Raw genomic sequence first — 21,040 nt, forward strand, 5'->3', positions numbered from 1 at the left:
CTGTATTTTGTTGAGAATTTTTCATGTGTATTCAGCAGGGATATTGATCTGTAGTTTTATCTTTTTGTATCATTGTAATGCCGGCCTCATACAATGAGTTTGGGAGTGTTCCCTCTTTAATTTTTTGGAAGAGTTTGAAAAGGATTGGTATTAATTCTTCTTTAAATATGTGGTAGTGTTTGCCAGGGAAACCATCTGGTCTTGGGCTTTTCTTTGTTAGGAGGTCATTAATTACTGATTCAATCTCCTTACTTGTTATAGGTCTGTTCAAATTTTCTATTTCTTCATGATTCAGTCGTGATAGGTTTGTGTTTCGAGGGTTTATCTGTTTCTTCTAGGTTATCCAATTTGTTGGCATACAGTTGTTCATAGTAGTCTCTTATAATCCTTTGTATTTCTGTAGTATGAGTTTAATGTCTCCTCTTTCATTTTATTCATTTACCTTGTCACTTGCAATCATTTTTTCCTTCACGTCTATTTTGTTTGATGGGTGCATAGCTACTCTATTTTTTCTTTTGGTTTCCACTTGTGTGTAATATCTTTTTCCATCCCTTTTTTTGAAATTATTTGTCTCCTTGAAGCTGAAGTGAGATTCTTGAGGGCAGCATATAGTTATGTCTTCCTTTTTTATCCATTCGTTCACTCTGTGCCTTTTGTTTGGATAAATTGATCCATTTAAAGTAACTTTTAATAGATAAGGACTTACTAATGTTATCTTATTGTTTTCTGGCTGTTTTGTAGTTAGTTCCCTTGTTTCTTTCTTCTTTTGTTATCTTCCTTTATGAATTGATGATTTTTTGTAGTGGTATGCTTTGATTCCCTTCTCTTTTTCTTTTGTGCATCTGCTGTAGTTTTTCTTAGTGGTTACCATGAGGCTTTACATAAAACATCTTATAATAGTCTCTTTTACCCTGATAACTTAACTTTGATTGTATACAAAAACTACCTTTTATTCTCCCCACACATATTTTATGTTTTTGAGGTCACAATTTTACTTTTTTATAGCTATTGTTTTTATTTAATTTTTGTTCTAGATTTAAGTCATTAACACAGTACCATATTACAGTTTTAGAATATTCTGAATTTGACTATATACTTGCCTTTACCAGTGTGTTTAGCATGAAGGATATTTTTCAGTATTCCTTGTAAGGCAAATCAATTGGTGATGAACTTATTACCTTTTGTTTGTCTGGGAAAGTTTTTATCTATCCTTCATCTCTGAAGGACAACTTTGCCAGGTAAAGTTCTCTTGGTTGGCTTTTTTTTTTTCTTGTAGCATTTTTAATGCCTCATTCCACTCTCTCCTGGCTTGCAAGCTTTCTGCTGAGAAATACACTGATAGCCTTAAGGAGGTTTCCAAGGTTTCCTTGTATATGAGGGTTTTCTTTCTTTTTTTTTTTCTTTTGCTGCTTTTAAAATTCTCTCTTTGTCTTTTAGACATTTTTACTATAGTGTATCTTGGAGAAGATGATTTAGGGTTGAAATTTGGTGGTACTATGCCGGGAGAACAGTATTTCGCAAAGTGGAGAAAATAAATTAGGGCAAGATTGTTCACATGTTTGTGTTTCTGTTCTCCCTGACTGGATAATTTCAAGTGATCTCTACAGATTCTTTCTTCCAGTTGATCCAATCTGATGTTGATATTCTCTATGGCATTTTTCATTTTATTTGTCATATTCTTCAGCTCCCAAGTTTCTATTTGGTTCTTTTTTATGATTCCTATCTCTCTGTTAAACTTCTCATTTTTTTCATGTATTATTTTCCAGATTTTATGGGATTATCTTTGTGTGTTTTCTTGTAGCTCATTGACTGAGCTTCCTTAAAACAACTATTTTGAATTCTTTATTCGCTGGTCACTGGAAAATTGTTCTCCTTTGATGGTGTCATGTTCCTTGAAATTGAAGTCTTACATTGTTTTCTTCATATTTGAAGAAGTGTACCTCCTCCAAAATTAGGTGGCTTTGGGAGAGAAATTCCTTTCTTCAGTCATGTTGGGGACTCTGAGGCTTTCTCAGATCTTTTCTGTGGATAAGCCTGTTCCACACTTCTTGTTCCCTCTTGTGGGCATACTCAAGATTGTATCCTTTCTCTCAATCTTGTAAAGCTAGGTTGGGTGCTGATAGCCTCCCATTTGCTCACTTTCCCTAGGCTGGTGCTGAATGCTCTAGTTTGTGTCCTTTCTCCTAGTCCTGCAGAGTTGACTGGCTTTCTGCACATGCCAGTAGTGTCACAAAGGCTTACTTTCACCACCTTCAGGGTGTGCCATGGTATATGGCAAATGCTGCTTATGAACATAGAAGCAAAAAGTTTTTTGAAAATGTGTTACCAACCAAATTTAGCTAATTCATGATGAATTAAGAAAGTGAAGTTTCTTAATTAGGTTAAGGGTATCTTAAAATCTCTAGCAAATATCTTAGTAGTGATAACTTAAAATGATGCCTACAATCACCTGCTTTTCATCATTTTACTAGTGGTCTTAGTCAAAGCCTAAGAACAGAAAAAGAAATACAGGGAACAAAAAAGTGTAAAAAAAAGAGATTTACCTAAGATATGATTTGCCTATGGTATGATTGTCCATATGGAAATTTCATCACAATTTATGGAGAACCAATAATGAAATTAATACTGGAGTTGAACAGTTTTCTGAATTCAGTCAGTCTCCAAAAATCATTAGTAAACAATTTCAATAGATAATTGAAAATATAGTCTCTTTCCCAATAGGAAGAAGAAAAGTAATGGTACTTAAAAATAAAAGTAACAAAAGATGTATAAAATATTTGTAAACAATATCAAAAATGAAACTTTAATATATATGCATACAAATGTATATGCTAAGTGTCAGTTTGTTCCTTTTGCCTTCTTGCAATAGCCCTTCATCCTTCCATTTTTCTTTTCAACCAAGAATTAGTGGTGTTTATGACTGAGTTGGATATGATAGGATAGACTGATAAGCAGCCCAAGCAAATCACCTTAAAGCACCCATCATCTGCAATAATAGCTGGAGTCTAGAAATTCACAGAGAACCTCTATGGCTTTGTGGTAGATAGAGAAGTACGAATTTGAAGTTTGGATTAAGTTTGGATTTTTTAGAGTAAGGAAGATAAGAGTTTTCAAGGAAAGTGTCTTAATATTTTCTCACTTCTTGATAATTGAGTTAAAAGAGATTAATTAGTTTATACTCTGTTTAGTATAACTGGATACTATGGATGATCTCAGTCACCATAGTCATTAAGTTTGAAAACATTTTGGGTTTATGCTCAGGTTGCTTCATTCAGTTAAAGCTACCCAGTTTCTTGGTAAAAATACAGCACTTCTTTCAAAGTGTTGTTGGAAAGTTAAAACTCCTTTAGTATTTCAACACTAATATACCAAATTTTGTCACTGTTTCATTCTACTAAAAAACTGTCTACTTAAGATGTAATCCTGTGGCTGAGGTGGACTTAGATGACATTAGCATGCCTTTATTATTCTCCCTCCTTGAGAAGAGCCCCAGAATTATTGTTGAAAATTAGTAATAACAGGCATTACCATTTACTGCATCTCTTCCTTCTTTTGGGGTATGTTTTATATGCTTATTCCCTATAATAACTATGAAAAGGAATTTGTATTATCCTCATTTTACAAACAAGGAAACTAAGATTCAGTAAACTCAATTTGCAGAAGCTCACACAGCTAGAAAATGGTTAACTGGGATTTGATTCTGTGTGTGTGTCTGACTTCAAGTTCTGTGTTCTTTTCACAGTGCTGGGTTCTCTAAATCTGGGCAAATGTCTTGTATTCCGGGTGTTTAACCCAGGGCATGCAATGAGCCATTAGGACTGTAAATAAATGCCTAAGAACATTTATGTGATGCACAAATGTTAGTACTCCAACAGTCAATTTTCTTGCACCTCTGCTACATCATGCAGATTTGTTTTTCTTTGAATACTTGAAAGCTAATGTGCTGGGCATACCAGAAGATATTCTAACATTCACAAACACATACTTGAGAAGGAAATCTGGGTAGGTATATCTGCTCCCCAGTGGCAGCCTTTCAGAAGTCAGTAACAGGACGCAGAAAACAGACATGTTTTCAAACAATACATTTGAAAACTACTCTGAATATAAAATGTTGATTTGTGGGGTTTTTTTCTTATCTGCTGATGGCTTATGAAACTATTCAAGTCACTTAAACAATGAGGTCAGATAAATAATTTGAAGCTCCTTTACCATTTTCTATTTGAAAACTACTCTGAATATAAAATGTTGATTTGTGAGGTTTTTTTCTTATCTGCTGATGGCTTATGAAACTATTCAAGTCACTTAAACAATGAGGTCAGATAAATAATTTGAAGCTCCTTTACCATTTTCTGTCTGATAGTCACCATTACCACCCCAAACTTGATTTTTGTTTATAAAGAAAAACTATTTTTAAGTGAAAAACTGGATTTGTTCAATTCCAGTCTTTTTTTAAATCCTATTCTTGGGATATCCTTACAAAGTTAAGAGGCTATCCAAAATGCTGAACCATTTATTCAGATTCTTAAACATTTGTCTATTAAAAGCAACTAATATCTCATTTTCCTTTGGCAATGAGAATATATTTTAAAATAATTTTTGGCAAAGTCTTGTCATCTGATTTGTAGAAACTGATGAAAGCCTTGGATTGCACAGTAAAATGAAAGCTCCTAAAATAAAAATAGTAATGAACTACACAACAGCAGACCACTTCTGTAATGAAAACATTTATATGCAAGAGGAAAATAACGAGAAAAACAATTCAGTAGAGAATTTCTAGCCACATGCTTACTTCTTAGTAAAGAACAAGTCTACCTACAATTAGCAGTTGTGTCTTACCACTGAACCTGTGCAGAAGTACTTCTGGGATTAGTTAGTGTTATGAGTCCTTAGTTCTGGGTAGGCTGTATTCTGTGGCTGGTAATTTTTTTCTTTTTCATTATCATAGTCATATTATTGTTTATGACTCACGGGATTAAGAATGAAGTGTATACTGGGGAGAGAAGACTATTCATAGTGCTTTAGGGTGTAGGATAGAGACAAAGCTTGCAATTTCCTTGCATAGGGGAGGTAACATATGCAAATGTTGAAACATACATAGGTATTAAAGCTTCCTGGTTTTGAGTTTAAAAAAAAAAATAGGTAAAGGAATATTTGTAAGTGCTTCCTGGTCTCATGCTTCCTAAGGGGAAAATTGCTTGTTAACTACTATTTAATAGGTACTGATGATTGTTTATGGAGCTGAATATACATTGGTTCTGTTTTGGTTTCACTTGGCTTTCCAAACTTACTCCACCCTCTAAAGATGGAGGATGATGGACAATAAGCATACACAGTACCTGCTTCATGGTGTGTTTAAAGCAGAATGCTTGAGTAAAGTATTGAACTACACCAGTACATAACTTCAGGGAGTGTAGGATAGATATATAGTTTATGGTCTTCAGGCAGAAATGTTGACTGGGAATATCAAAATGAGTTAAAATGTTACGTTTTGTAGCCCTTAAATACAGAGCTTCATGGGAGGCTAATGCTCTTCAGAGATGGCTGTCATTTCAAACCAGAAATATGAGTGTGAGGAGTAGTTACATTCATTAAAAACACAAAGAAAAACATCCTAAGAATCTACGAGTAAAACCATGAAAGATAAAACATCATTTGAAAGGTCTAATAACCCAAACCTTATTATTACAGTAAATCTCAGTAGGATAGAAGCTGTTTTCTGCCTTTTAACACTGATGCTCTGCATTATAGGATGATTCACATACATACCTTAATGTTTCTTCTGTCTCAAAGAAATTATATCAGTTTAGTTATGTTAGTTTTATGAAAAACTTAAAAGCTCAAGATTAATATATGTTATTACACAATTTTCACAATTCCTGAAAGATTCTTTGGTGTCTATACATTATGGTATATCAGTAGAAATGTATTTTTTTGTGACTGCTCTGAAGTCAGGGCAGCTCTGACTTCAAATAGAATGGAATAAGCTCCTTTTTCTTTCAAATTTTTCTTGAATAAAATTATGTACTTTATAATATCTTATAGGTATGATCTCTGTGGCATATTATTTTGTTCTCTTTCCAAGTGAAAAGCAATAATTGCTGATAATATTTTTTCCAGTGAAGTAACTTTGAATAAAAAGTTTTTCCCATCAGGCAATTGAATCATTTGCCTATTTGAAGATAGCTATGTCCATTTAAACATAGGTAATTTCTGTGTATTTTTGTTTGGGTCAGGAGTATGGCAACCATATAATGAAATGAATTAATATCTTCTTAGGGTATATTTTTCTTAATAAATCTAGCACTTAATTTTCTTTCAGGAGGATAGATAATGTTCTTAATAAACTCGAAGAACATTTTAAAATTACTCATAGATAGATGGACCTGCCTTTTTTTTTTTTTTTTTTTGCATTTGAATGTGGTTATCTGAGTTTTTTGCTTATTATAAAGTCACAAGTAAGCCTCAATGTGAAGATCCAGTACATGGAGTGACCACCTAGCTTCTATACTCCATTTATCATAAGATTTCTCAATAGAGGGAACATACCTCAACATAATAAAGGCCTTACATGACAAGCCCACAGCTGACATGGTACTCAGTGGTGAAAAGCTGAATGCTTTTCCTCTAAGATCAGGAAGAAAGCAAGGATGTCCACTCTCACCACTTTTATTTGACATATTCAGAGGACATCCAAATCAGAAAGGAAGAAGTAAAACCATCACTATTTTCAGATAACATAATACTGTATATAGAAAACCCTGAAGACTCCACCAAAAAACTACTACAATTAGTAAATGAACTTAATAAAGTTGAATTCAATAAAGTTGCAGGCTAAAAAAAATCAATATATAGAACTATGTGGCATTTCCATATACTAATATCAAACTATCAGAGAAATTAAAAAACCAATTCCATTTACAATTCATGAAAAAGAATAAAATACCTAGGAATAAGTTTAACCAAGGAGTTGAGAGACCTGTACACCAGAAACTATTAAGATATTGATGAAAGAAATTGAAGATGATACAAATAAATGGAAAGTTATACCATGCTCATGGATTGGAAGAATTAGTATTGTTAACTTTAACTACCAAATATTATACTACCCAAAGCAATGTACAAATTCAGTGCCGTCCCTATCAAAATTCCAATGGCATTTTTCACAGAAATAGAAGAAATCCTGAAGTATGTATGGATCCATAATAGACCCTGAATAGCAAAATCAATCTTAAAAACAAAGTTGGAGGCATCATGCTCCCTGATTCAAACTTTATTACAAAGCTGTAGTAATCAAAATATAATGGTATTGGAATAAAAATGGACATACAGATCAATGGAACAGAATAGAAAGCCCTGAGATAAACACACACATATGTGGTCAATTAATTTATGACAAAGTAGCCAAGAATATACATTGGGGAAGGACAGTGTCTTCAATAAATGGTATTGGGAAAACTGGACAGCCACATGCAAAGGAATAACACTTGACCCCTACCCGTACCCCGTGCACAGAAATTAACTCAAAATGGATAAAAGAGTTGACTGTAAGACCTGAAATGATAAAACTCCCAGGAGAAAACCTAGGTGATAAGCTCTTTGATGTTTTTCTTGGTGATAAGTTTTTGTATTTGACATCAAAAACCGAGGCAAAACAAGCAAAAATAAACAAGTGGGACTACATCAGACTAAAAAGCTTCTGCATAGCAAAGGTTGACAAAATGAAAAGGCAACCTGAATGGAAGAAACTATTTGCAAATCATGTATTTGATAAGGGGTTGATATCCAGGATATATAAAGAACTCATACAACTCAGTAGTAAAAACAACAAACAAGTCAATTAAAAAATAGGCAGAGAGGGCCTCCCTGGTGGCGCGGTGGTTGGGAGTCCGCCTGCCGATGCAGGGGATACGGGTTCGTGCCCCGGTCTGGGAGGATCCCATGTGCCGCGGAGCGGCTGGGCCCGTGAGCCATGGCCGCTGGGCCTGCGCATCCGGAGCCTGTGCTCCGCAACGGGAGAGGCCACAGCGGTGAGAGGCCCGCATACCGCAAAAAGAAAAAAAAAAAAAAAAAAAAAAAAAAATAGGCAGAGGATCTGAATAGACATTTTTCTAAAGAGATACAGATGGTGCAGGTACATGTGAAAAGATGCTCAGTATTACTGATCATCAGAGAAATGCAAATAAAAACCACCATGAAATGTCACTTCACACCTGTAAGAATAGCTATTATTAAAATGTCAAGAAATAACAAGTGTTGGAGAAGATGTGGAGAAAAGGGAACCCTCATGCACTACTGGTGAGAATGTAAATTGGTACAGCCACTGTGGAATAGCATATGGAGGTTCCTTAAAAAATTAAAGTAGAACTACTATATGATCTAGCAATTCTTCTAGATATTTATCAGAAGAAAACAAAAAAACTAATATATATGTACCTCCATGTTCATTGCAGCATTACTTACAATAGCCAAGATAAGGAAACAGTCTAAGTGTCCATCAATGAATGGATAAAGACTTTGTGGTAAATACAATGAATATTATTCAACCATTAAAAAATTAAATCTTGCCATTTGTGACAACATAAGTGGACCTTGAAGGCATTATTATATTGGGTTGGCCAGAAAGTTCGTTCAGTTAGTGAATATGTTGTTCAATAAAGTTCTTGGTGAAACTGAAGAATGTGTACTTAAAACCAAACGAATTTTTTGGCCAACCCAATACCAAGTGAAGAAAGACTTACATGTGGAATCTAAGACAAAAACAAAAAAAGCAAGCCCCCCCCCAAACCAACAAAACCAGAGATACAGAGAAGAGGGGGTGTGTGGTGCAAGTAGGTGAAATGGGCACAGGGTGTCAAAAGGTACAAACTTCAGTTATAAAGTAAACGACTATTGGGGATGTAATGTACAACATGGCAACTATAGTCTGTACTGTACTGCATATTTCAAAGTTGTTAAGAGAGTAGATCTTAAATGTTCTCATCACAAGAAAGATAGTCTATAAATATGTATGACAGATGTTAAACTAGACTTACTGTGGTCATCATTTCCCCATATATACAGGTATCAAACCATTATGTTGTACACCTGAAACTAATATAATGTTGTATGTCAGTTACAGCTCAAATAAAATAAAAGGTGAATTGTGAATCTCAGTGTGTTGTTCATCTCAGTGTGAAATGTAAACATTAACACTTCTAGAAGAAAACATAGGTATTTATCTTTATGATTGCTGGATTGGCAAAGATTTCTTGAAACAGACCATAATGGAAGAAATAACTGGTAAACTGAACTGCAGTGAATTAAGAATTTCTGTTTGCCAAAAGATACCATTAAGAAAATGAAAAGGAAGGCAAGTCACAAGCTTGGTAAAGATTATTTGCTATGTGTATACTTACTTATTTTATATATATAAAGAACTTTTAGAGAACAATAAGCAGAAGTCAGATAATCAAATTTTGAACAGGAGTAAAGACTTGCTGGGTACTTTACCAAAATGTTCAAATTTCAGTAAACATATGAAAACATATTCAACTTTGTTAATCATCTGCATATTGTGAAATAAAACTATAGTATAGGGCTTCCCTGGTGGTTAAGAATCCGCCTGCCTATGCAGGGGACATGGATTCAAGCCCTGGTGCGGGAAGATCCCACATGCCACAGAGCAACTAAGCCCGTGCGCCACAACTACTAAGCTTGTGCTCTAGAGCCTGTGAGCTGCAACTACTGAAGCCCGCATGCCTAGAGAGCCCATGCTCTGCAACAAGAGGCCACTGCAGTGAGAAGCCACACACCACAACGAGGAGCCCCTGCTCGCCACAACTAGAGAAAGCCCATGCACAGCAACGAAGATCCAATGCAGCCAACAATAACTAACTAACTAACTAACTAACTATAGTATGGCCTGCCACACCTCTACCAGAATAGCCAAGATGAACATACACACACACACATGCAGAGATAATGCCAGTTGTTGGTATGGATGTGCATGGACCAGAACTCTGAAACACTGCTAGTTGGAGTGTAAATTTGGTTGAAAGTTCTGAGAAATGTTTGGTTAGTCCACTAAAGCCTGGTATACACATACTCTGTGATGCAGCATTTTCAAAAAAATATCCCTACCCCTTTGGAGGGTTATGCAGGTAATGATTAGGAAGAGGCATCAGTGGACTCCTGTTTTTCTAATAGTATTCCACTGCCTGATCTCAGTGTTGGTTACAAGGGTATGCTTATGTAAAAATTCATTGAACTGTATGTACCCTTATGAATCATGTCCTTTTCTGCATGAATATTTTAGTAAATAGATACAAAAATAAAGTTGTAGTTAATTACAAAAATTTAAATTTCCAAACTAATGAGAGCAGTGAAGTACTGGACATTTCAGTTGTTAAAATCAAAAAAGGAAATATCAATTATACATGCTTAGAAAGAGTTTCTATAAATCTGGGCCGTTTTGCATTTTAGAAGTTTATGTTTGTTTAGTATTTTGTTATGTTGTGACAAGTGCCACAGCTCTGTGTGTAATTATAAATAAATACTGTAAATACATCTGTCACTACTTGAAATGACTCATGTTTAAACACCATGTTTAAGCCGGCTTTTCTTTTATTGAACCATTTCTTGGAATTTTGAATAAATCAGGTATTAAGATGAATTTTTTAAAACTTCTGTAACAAACCATAGATAGTATAGCTATTGCTATTTAATTTTAACATCTCATTTTAAAATTTGAGCATTTTCTCTTATGTGTAAGTAAAATTTATAATATTGGAATATATATGTTTCCTATTAATGCATTAAATCACCAAACCTAGTGTGAATCTAATAACTACCATAGTTTTCAAGTAGTCTAAATATAAACAATATTTTGAGATAGTTACTGTTATAATATGAAAATGTTATAGTATGAAGATATTTGCATTTCCCTCACTAACGAAAATCACAGGTGCCGCTAAAACTATTGTGATCTGTCAACTACATTCATAGTTGAAGGAAATGATATATTTAGAAGATAGTGGAAATGAACATTTGCTTTTATCCCATTTAAGTACCCAGATCTCTTCCGCCACTGCATTCTATGCAGAGCCCCTTGGAGTCTGTGTACTGCTGTATTACTTGAACCTTTCCTGCTCTTATCTAAGTGTAACATCCCCACTTGTGTACTAGATCTTATCGCATCTCATCTATTCAGTGACAGTGTTCCAACAATTCTCGCCTCTTTCTTTGTCATCCTAATTTTTTCTTTTATTACTGAATCATTCTGTTAGCAATGCAAACATCTCCTTACTCATCTTAAAGGGACATGACACCATTTTCCCTTCCAGATATTGTTCTATTTACCTGATCCCTCTTAGAGCAAAACTCCTTGAAACAGTTGTCTACATTGTTTCCTTATTTTTTCATAAGGCTTTTGCCTCACTGTTCCATTGAAAATGCTCTAGTCAAGGGCACAAATATTTTCCAGGGAAATAAATTCAATTTTTAGTTCTGGGTCTTCATATTACTGCTCTCTCTGTACCTACAGAACTGATCTCTTCATCCAGAATCACTTGTCTTCCAGGAGGCCACGCTTGTGATTTTCCTTACTTCTCTGACTGCTACTTCTTAATCATCTTTGCTCGTTCATTTTTTATCTTCTGCACTTATTTTGGTGTAAACGGGGTTCAAATCTTGGTCATCTCTATTTATATTTACTTAATTGGTGTCCAGCTTTAAAGGTTAAATACTAACTATTATTGAGTCCTAAATTTTATCTTGGGGCCAGATCTTCCCTGTAAACTCCAGACTGATAAATCCAACTTGATCATGCTGCACCTCTACCTGGAAGTCTACTGGGTGTCTCCAAATGAACAGGTACAGGACAGACTCCTCATCTCCGGCCCCAGACCTAATTCTCCCATAGCCTTTGACTTCTCATGTTCAAGTCAAAAACCTCATAGTCTTCCTTCACCACTTCTTCCCTGCCATACCCCACATCTAATCTTTCAGAAAATCCTGTTGACTCTTCCTTCCAAATATGTCCAGATTCCAACGATTTCTCACCATACCTACCACCCTTGTTTGAGCTCTAATTATTTCTTAATCCACTTATTGCAGTAGCTTTTTAACTATATCCTAGCTTCCATCTTTACCCACCATACGGTTAATTTTCAAAATTCCAACCCAGGAGGCTCTGGGATCTGGCCCTGTACTACTTCACCAACCTTATCCATTTCTCCTCATCAACTGTCCTTCAGTCCTCTTGGCTTCTTTACTCTTCCTAAAATATGCCAGACATTGTCCTTCAGTAGAGCCTGGTTCACTGGCTCTTCCCTCTTTCCCCAAGTATTTACATAGCTTTTAGACATCATCAGATCTCTGCTGAAAATGCCACTGCCTTGGAGAGGCTCCTCCCAACCACTCATTAGTATTGCAACCCCTTCTCTCATGACTTCTTTCCACCTTCACTGCTTTACTTTTCCTCAGTTCATTTATCATTGTCTCTCATATAATTTAATTTTTTACTGTCTGTTTTCTCCCTATAGAATGTAAGCTCCATGAGGGGAGTTTCCCCCCTTATATTTTTGTTCATTGTTTTATTCTTGGCTTCTGAAACAGTTCTTGAATATATAGTGGGTTCTCAGTATATAAATGTTGAATGAATGAGAAATACCTACTTATTTTTTATGACTCAGAGCACATGTCACTTATTTAGGACTTTCACTGAAGAGCAGGGACTGTCTTTTTCATTGCTATGTTCCTAGTATCCAGTAAATACTTGGTGTGCTCAGTTAATAATTGTCAAATGAATAAATTAAACTGGAATAGCTTCAGAGAGAACCATACATAGACCCCAAGTGTAGAGAGGTTGGTTAGGTAGGAGTCCTGGGCAGGTACGGCATTAACAAGATGTAAACGTAGGCACTGCTTCCTGGATGGAGGGGGTGGAGCAAGAAGAGTGACCTGAATGAAGCATAGAGAGCCAGTTAAGGAGTGTGGGGCACAGTGCTATTTAGGAATGTGGGATCAGGTTGTGGAGGGCATTGGGATAATAATAACTTACTAAACCTCCATAGCTTAAAAAGGTTGATGCTAATATAATCCTAATGTTATAGGCCCAGAATGATGAACTTCTCCAAGTGCTCAAGACAGATCTGAAACTCAAGTGTTCTAATTTAAGAGCCTCCGTCCTGAACTACTATGATATACTGCTGGGCAAAGTACTTTAAACATATCAGTGGTGGATCTTAAGAATGTTGCAGGTCATTGGATAGATACTACTGTCTTTTAACTTTTTAACTGTTATAGTTTTTAAGTATTTCAGTGTCTCAAATGAATAGTCAAGAAAAAATAAGTATTTTCAGGTTGTTTTGTATTCGATCATTCCCCAGCATTTGACCATTTTTGACCACCACATTCTTCTTTTTCAAAATTCTATCCTTGGGTTCTGTTACACTATTATCTCCTACCTTCATTTTCTTCCTACTTCTGTGTCCCAGGTTCCTTTGCAGGCTCCTGTCTATGAGTTTATGAACTTACAAGTATTCATGAGTGTTCTTTTCTAGCCCTTTAGGCCTTCTATTTTTCTCACCCTATTTACTCTTCTTGAGCAATTTTATCCATTCCCATGACTTGTGAACAACTATGTGCTGACAATTCCCAATCTGTAGTTTTTCTTCCCTACACCTCTGTCATTAGATATATATGTAAATGTCTCTTAGATGTCTCACTCTCCAAAGATGTTTTGAAATGGATGTTTTGCAAGTACATTAGAGTTAACCCATTTAAAAATGAACTCCCCAAGGCAATTTACAGATGTCATACAATCCCTATCAAATTACCAAAGACATTTTTCACAGAACTAGATCAAAAACAACCTTAAAATTTGTATGGAGACACAAAAGACCCCGATTGCCAAAGCAATCTTGAGAAAGAAAAACAGAGCTGGAGGAATCAGGCTTCCTGACCTCAGACTATACTACAAATCTACAGGCATCAAAACAGTATGCTACTGGCACAAAACAGAAATATAGATCAGTGGAACAGGATAAAAAGCCCAGAAATAAACCCATTTACCTATGGTCAGTTAATCTACAACAAGGAGGCAAAACTATACAGTGAGAAAAGACAGTCTCTTCAATAAATGGTGCTGGGAAAACCAGACAGCTACATGTAAAAAAATGAAACTAGAACATTCTTTAACACCATACACAAAAAAAATCTCAAAATGGATTAAAGACCTAAATGTAAGACTGGATACTATAAGAGGAAAACATAGGCAGAACACTCTTCGACATAAATTACAGCAATATCTTTTCGGATCCACCTCCTAGAGTAATGGAAATAAAAACAAAAATAAACAAATGGGACCTAATTAAACTCAAAAGCTTTTGCATAGCAAAGAAACCACAAAACGAAAAGACAACCCACAGAATGGGAGAAAATATTCACAAACGATGCAACCAAGAAGGGATTAGTCTCCAAAATTTACAAACAGCTCATGTGACTCAATATCCAAAAAGCAAACAACCCAATCAAAAAATGGGCAGAAGACCTAAATAGACATTTCTCCAAAGAAGACATACGGATGGCCAAGAGGCACATGAAAAACTGCTCAACATCACTAATTATTAGAGAAATGCAAATCAAAACTACAGTGAGATATCACCTCACACCAGTCAGAATGTCCATCATCAAAAGGTCTACAAACAATAAATGCTGGAGAGGGTGTGGAGAAAAGGGAACCCTCTTGTACTGCTGATGGGAATGTAAATTGGTACAGCCACTATGGAGAACAGTATGGAGGTTCCTTAAAAAACTAAAAATAGAGCTACCATGTGATCCAGTAATCCCACTCCTGGACATATATCTAGAGAAAAACATGGTTCAAAAGGATATGCACCCAATGTTCATTGCATCACTGTTTACAATAGCCAAGATGTGGAAGCAACTTAAATGTCCATCAACATAGGAATGGATAAAGAAGATGTAGTACATATATACAATGGAATATTACTTAGCCATTAAAAAGAATGAAATAATGCCATTTGCGGCAACATGGGTGGACCTGGATATTATCATACTAAGTAAGTCAGATAAAGACAAATATCATATGATATCGCTTATGTGCGGAATCTAAAAATAAACGACACAAATGAACTTATTTTCAAAACAGAAACAGACTCGCAGACTTCAAAAAAAACTTATGGTTACCAGGGGGGAAGAGTGGGGGGGATAGATTGGGAATTTGGGATTGACATGTACACACTGCTATTTTTAAAATATATAACAAACACGGACCTACTTTAAAAAAAAAAATAATTAAAACAGAAGGAACTCCAAATCTTTGTTACCTTCTTCCCTTTCACCCTTAACATGCTTCTGCCTCACTCTGTATCTCATTGGGTGTCACCACTAACTACATACTGTTGCTCAAATCAGAAACCCAGAGGTTAATTTTGACTATTTTCTATCACATCAGTCATTCACCAAAGTCTATTGATTCCATCTCTTAAATATTTCTCCTGTTTGTCCAAATCTCTCAATTCTGTCACTACCATGGAATTGGCCACTATAGTCTCTCAAGCATTTTTATACATCAGCCTCCAAACTGATTTCTCTGCCTCAAGTTATACTTTTCTCCAGTCTATTCTCCATACTGTGACTAGTACCATCCTTCTAAAATAGACTTGATCATGCATTTTTTCCCCACCGTAGTTGGAAATAGGAATGTCAAGTGAAGCAGTAGAAGGCAGAGGAGGAATAGGCAGACAGGTAAAAGTAAAACCAGAAATACGTACAGCTTCAGTGCTGATTAGTGACTATGAGGGTTAGATCCCCAAAATGATAGAACTCTAGTATTACTGAGCATCTACTAAAAACAAAAAGGTCACTTGCTTATACTATAAATGTGTTTATTCACTAGATATATCTTTTCCTGGATTTTAAAATATACTCTGCTTTTCACACTACTATATTATAATCTATCTACAGAATAATCAACTTTAATATATTCTCTAAATCACTGACATGATACTCCTATAAATTAGATATACAATTTATTTTTCTCATGTAACAATTTCACATTTTTAAATGACTTTATAGGTGGTGCATCATTCTCTGTTTCACTTCGGGCCTAAATTCTAATGTACCTTCTAAGTTTAAAGTGCAAATATTTTGTAAAATCTTGACTTTCAGGAAATATCTCAATCTACGCAAAGTATATGCAAGTCAAATCTGACTTTTAAGAAGTTTCAGTTTATTTCAGAGTTATCCTCAAGAAAGTGTGGAAAGGATTCACATTAATCTCTATAATCCTGTTATATCATTTTTATTTTCTTTTGAAGTATTGTGGTTCCCAAGAAGTTATGAAACAGAGTTCAGAGTTATTCTCTGGGTTTAAAAATCCTCCATTAATTTGCCTCATCCTACTTTTCCCCTTTTGTATCCTCTTTTCTCCTTTAAAAATTGTGCAAATCTTGTTATGTTTAGATCCCCGGTCACACATTGCTCATTCTGACCTTGAATCTTTGTTGATATAGCTACCTACCAGAGGCGGGCAGTTCAAATAAAGAGTGAGCGGGGCAAGTTCTGAGACAGTAGGAAGTGTTTTAACCTGAAGACATATTTCAGTCTAAAGATGTCCATGTTTGTAAATGTAAGCATGTATGATTTAAACAAAACCTGCTTACATATAAGTTACAGTGATTGACTGTGACTTCTGGTTCATACTCCTTCCTCCCCCACCACCTCTGTAATGTCTCGGATCTTTAAGATTAGTTTTTCAAAATGCAGCCTTTTTTGCTACATCTAGCAGGAATATGGCTTCTGTGAATTATTCCTGGCTATATCTAAAACGTCGTGTTTCACCTATACTTTTGACTAGCTCTAGTTAGGACATATCAGATTATCAGTCACCACGCCAGATGCTTTACATATGTTACCCAGTTTAATCATTAACGTATGTCATCAGCATAGTTGGTTGGTATCCCCAGTTTATAGATATCAAATCTGAGAAGCAGAAGAAAAGTAACTTACTGAAGCTCCGATAGTTAGTAAATGAAAATGATTTTAATGGATGAGCTGTTACATGATATTTGAAAGATAGTTTCATGACCATTTTTTTTAAAGAATGCAGTATTCTCTTATTTTTCAGTTTACATGTTATAATATTGTACCCTGTTTTTTCAGTGTATAGTCTTTGCTATGACCTCTGGCCAGATGTGGAATCATATCCGTGGGCCACCATATGCTCATAAAAACCCGCACAATGGACAAGTGGTAAGTGCATGTTCTGTGCATCAGTATTATGAACTTTAATCCTGTTTACATAGGAATCCGAAATTATGTTTAGCATTTAGTAAGAAAGGATTCTATTTGTAAATCTAAATATATGTTCTTTCTCTTCTCATTTACTACCTTCACCATGTACATAGACACAACATGCACATATATATATATATATATATATATTTTAGGGTGAGGACTGCTTTAGCGTGGATTAAAAAAAATTCAGTGTACCACTTATCAAATATATACACATAAATTATTTTTTCAACTTTGTAGACTGCTATGGCAATAATATGTAATGCCAAAAGAGGAAATAGGAACAGTTTGTAGCCAGTGTCCCAGCAATGATAAATTTAATTTAGTTCAGAAGATCATTAAGAACCCTGAAGTCATTTTATTAGGATGCCAGGAACTGTTTGCCAGAAAATTGAAAGTGAAATTGGTGTGTAGTTAAATCAGTAGCAAAATTTACATTAGTAACTGCTACTGTTTTGCTGCCTTCCCTTTCCTTTTGGTGGGTGGGAAATATTGTCATAGATCAACTTTGCAGAATACTGTCTTTGAGGCTTAGTATAGGTTGGTGAAGATTGCTGTTTTAAAATGTGCCTTTTTTCTCTAGCTTTTTCTTTATACAGATTTTGAGGGAAGAATATAATGACACCCCTGGTGCACTCATCACCAAACTTAATTACCAGTTCATAACCAATCTTGTTTCATCTATTCTCCCATCCAGTTCTCTTTACTGCTGTTGGATTCTTTTGAAAGAACTGCCCAATATCATTTCATTTCAAACATAAATATTTCAGTAGGTACCTCTAAAAGATGAGATTCTCTTAAAAAATCATAACCACAGTACCAGAATCACACCTAAAATGGTAATAAATTCTTAATTTCTGAAAATTGTGGCTCTGAATGGACTAAAGTTATCCCGTGGCCAATCATGTTATAATTTCTCTATAAATATAAATGTATAATGTAAGCTTATGAGGTTTGTTCTTCATTGCTTACAGTACTTCAGATATCTTTAATATTAAAAAAGCTAACAAGTTATTTCTTCTTCCTAAATTGTTTGTGACTTTCTTTGAACTTCTTTGTGGAACTGTAATATAGGGGTATAATTCACTTTACTTACTGTATGTACCCTGATGGCTCAACTAGATTTTAAGGGCTGGTTGCTAGTTACAGTCACTGATACTATATAATAACCGTTTTGGTCTCATATTTTTGTCAACATTTTCAGATTTCTTCTATAGGTGTCAAGAATATGGAGTCAAAGTTAGACTCTGGATAATCAGCTGCTGTAGTAAATCAGACATGTCTTTTGTTATGTGTACTCTGTATTTTTTAAATCTGTCACTACTTAGAAAAGTGATTTGAATGTCTAATATTCAAAATTAATTTTACAGAAAAAATAATTGGAAGTAATTGTCAAGCAATAAATTGTCCCCTTATCTTCAAGTCTTCCTGACCATCCTATTTAAAAGCGTAGTCCTTTTCTCTCATCCTCCTCCCCAATACCCATACTCACTGTCTTCCTTTCCTTTTTAAATTTTTTCTCCATAGCACTTATAACGCATTATATAATTTACTTATTTTGTGTTACTTTTGTTTGTCTTTTCCCAGGACCCCAGTAGGGTATAAGCACTTGACAGCATGGCTTTTTATCCACTTTGGTCCCTGATATGTTCCTATTTCATAAAGAGGGCCTGACACAAAGATTTGATCACTATTATGTTAATGATACTTAAAAGTGTAAATTTTGGAAATTGATAAAATTTTTATTACTGCCTTTTAATATTCTTATAACATTCCTTAGGCAAATAAACATATTAAGCATTGCTTTTTATTATTTGCTTAAATACATTTGTTAAAGTATATGAAAAATTCATCAACATTCTTGTGAAATGTTTTAGCTTATGTAGGGGAAGAAAATATAATTTTCCCTCTACTGTTCTGAGTCTTTGGCTGAGGCCCCTGTAACAAAAGACAGAATAACAAGAGAAAAACAAACAAATTGATTAACATGTATACCTCATGTATACATGGGAGATAGGGAAAAATGAATAACTCTCAGAGGTGGCTTAGAGCTCAGGCTTAAGTGCCATCTTCAGTTACAGACAGAAAGAAAGGTATTGAGGGAAAGCCAGTTGTGGAAGTGACCAGGAAAAGTAAGATAAGCAAAAGTGAGGTGTAGTGTGCAGATTTAAGTTCATGGTTGCCTTCTCCATTGATAAGGATCTAAAGTTGTCTCCAAGGATTGTCTCTACCTGTAGATTGTCTCTACCTATGTCCTCGCTGGTAGAGAAAGGAGGAGGGACACTGTTGTGAATTTATGTCCTGCTTTTAGGCAGATTGGGGAAGGCAGAGAACTTTTCTAGTATCTGCTTCTTCTCAGTGCCTTCAGCTTAAAATAATTCTTAGGCCAAAGTGGCATATTTTAAAGTGTTGTATTCTGTCACTCTTCATTCTCACTGTAATCTTCTTACCATTTCAACCATTACTTTGCTAAATCATGAGACTCTAATCCCCTCATGTCATTTACTGGAGTAAGCGCCAAAAAAACTTGCACTGATTACAGTGACAACGTGGGTGCCATCTATTGCTCACTGAATATATGCTAGGCACTAGACTTCACAAATGAGTATTTTAGGCCACTAGGTGAATATTCCTAAAGCATACTTTGACTATAGTGATAATATGTGTGGACCAGAGTTATCAGTTAAATTGGAAATCCTAAGTGGCTCTCCATTACTTGCCCATTGTAATTTTCCTTTTCAGCCTAAGACCTCTACTCCTTTGCAGAGAAACTCAGTGTTAGTGTATTTGTACTGTCCCTTGTCCCCTAAATATATGCTTTATTTTGCTGCTTCCATTCCCGGAATTTCTATCAAATCATGCCCATCCTTCAAATACCACCTAATTTGCCATCCCTCTGAAATGCATTCGTTAATTACGTTAGACATTCTTCTTCCCTTTACACATTTATAAATATGTAGTTAGCCCATTTATGTATCTCTGCATTCCTTTATAATAATAATTTTTTAATATTTCATGTATTAGTCAAATTCTTAACATAGGGAGTTTCTTTTAAGCTGTTTTTCATCTTTACACTTACATACAGCTGGTCCTCAATGAATGTTTTATTAAATGATTATAAAGACTCACACTAGGAGATTTTGGTTTCTTGAATTGTATTATCTTAATTCTTTCCATTTATTTTTTGTCACTAGTCTGAAGGATAATAGGATCAACATGTCACTGTTAATTCCGCATAAACCAGTTAGTAACCTTAATGTGACAGGAACACTTATTTTAAGGTTTAGATTAGATTGGAAAGAAATTTTCTCTATTGATTTAGAAAATGTTTTATCTGCCCCCTCCACATTGTTGTATTACTATTTTGTAGGTAGAGATTGGCATGGCCCTTAGGAAAAGGTACTGTGATGGCCCAGAGGAACACATTAAGAAAACAGAATTTTCTATATTTTTAAAAGAAAACAAACTTTTCCTTCATACGTGCATCTAGCTTTCAGCGTACGTATTTTAGCTTTTCAGCACCTTAATCAAAAGTTACAGAAATGATGAGACTGAAACCTATAACCAAGTTGTTTAAAGAAATGAATTTTGTCCCAAACTCTTCACCCTCATATTTTATAAAAATATTTTTTCTTATATTTGAATAAAGTATTAGGATTGAAGGAAAAAAATCACGAAAGTCTTGGAAATATAGGAGCTTCTTGCTGCACAATCAATTGCTTGAGTGTGCTCTTGGCCA

General features: G+C 35.0%; 1 protein-coding gene across 7 annotated transcripts in view; it reads left to right on the plus strand.

Annotated features, from left to right (window-relative positions):
* The window catches only part of TUSC3 (tumor suppressor candidate 3), a 183,237-nt gene that overhangs the window by 87,733 nt on the left and 74,464 nt on the right, over nucleotides 1-21,040 (plus strand). For 5 of the 7 annotated variants that reach the window (XR_014292371.1, XR_014292372.1, XM_082608600.1 and 2 more), the window contains exon 6: nucleotides 17,167-17,256. The exons of 1 other annotated variant lie outside the window; for it this stretch is intronic. Coding sequence is in view for 4 of the 6 variants with exons in the window: in XM_082608600.1 (XP_082464726.1) it covers nucleotides 17,167-17,256 (90 nt within the window). In the remaining 2 variants the exon portion in view is untranslated. Of the gene's footprint in view, nucleotides 1-17,166; nucleotides 17,257-17,884; nucleotides 19,051-21,040 lie in introns of those variants that run through there. One more of the 7 variants, XM_082608603.1, reaches the window with a different exon arrangement.

Source organism: Mesoplodon mirus (genome assembly GCF_964341445.2).
Source record: "Mesoplodon mirus genome assembly, chromosome: 20".
In the NCBI taxonomy this organism is placed as follows: Eukaryota; Metazoa; Chordata; class Mammalia; order Artiodactyla; family Ziphiidae; genus Mesoplodon; species Mesoplodon mirus.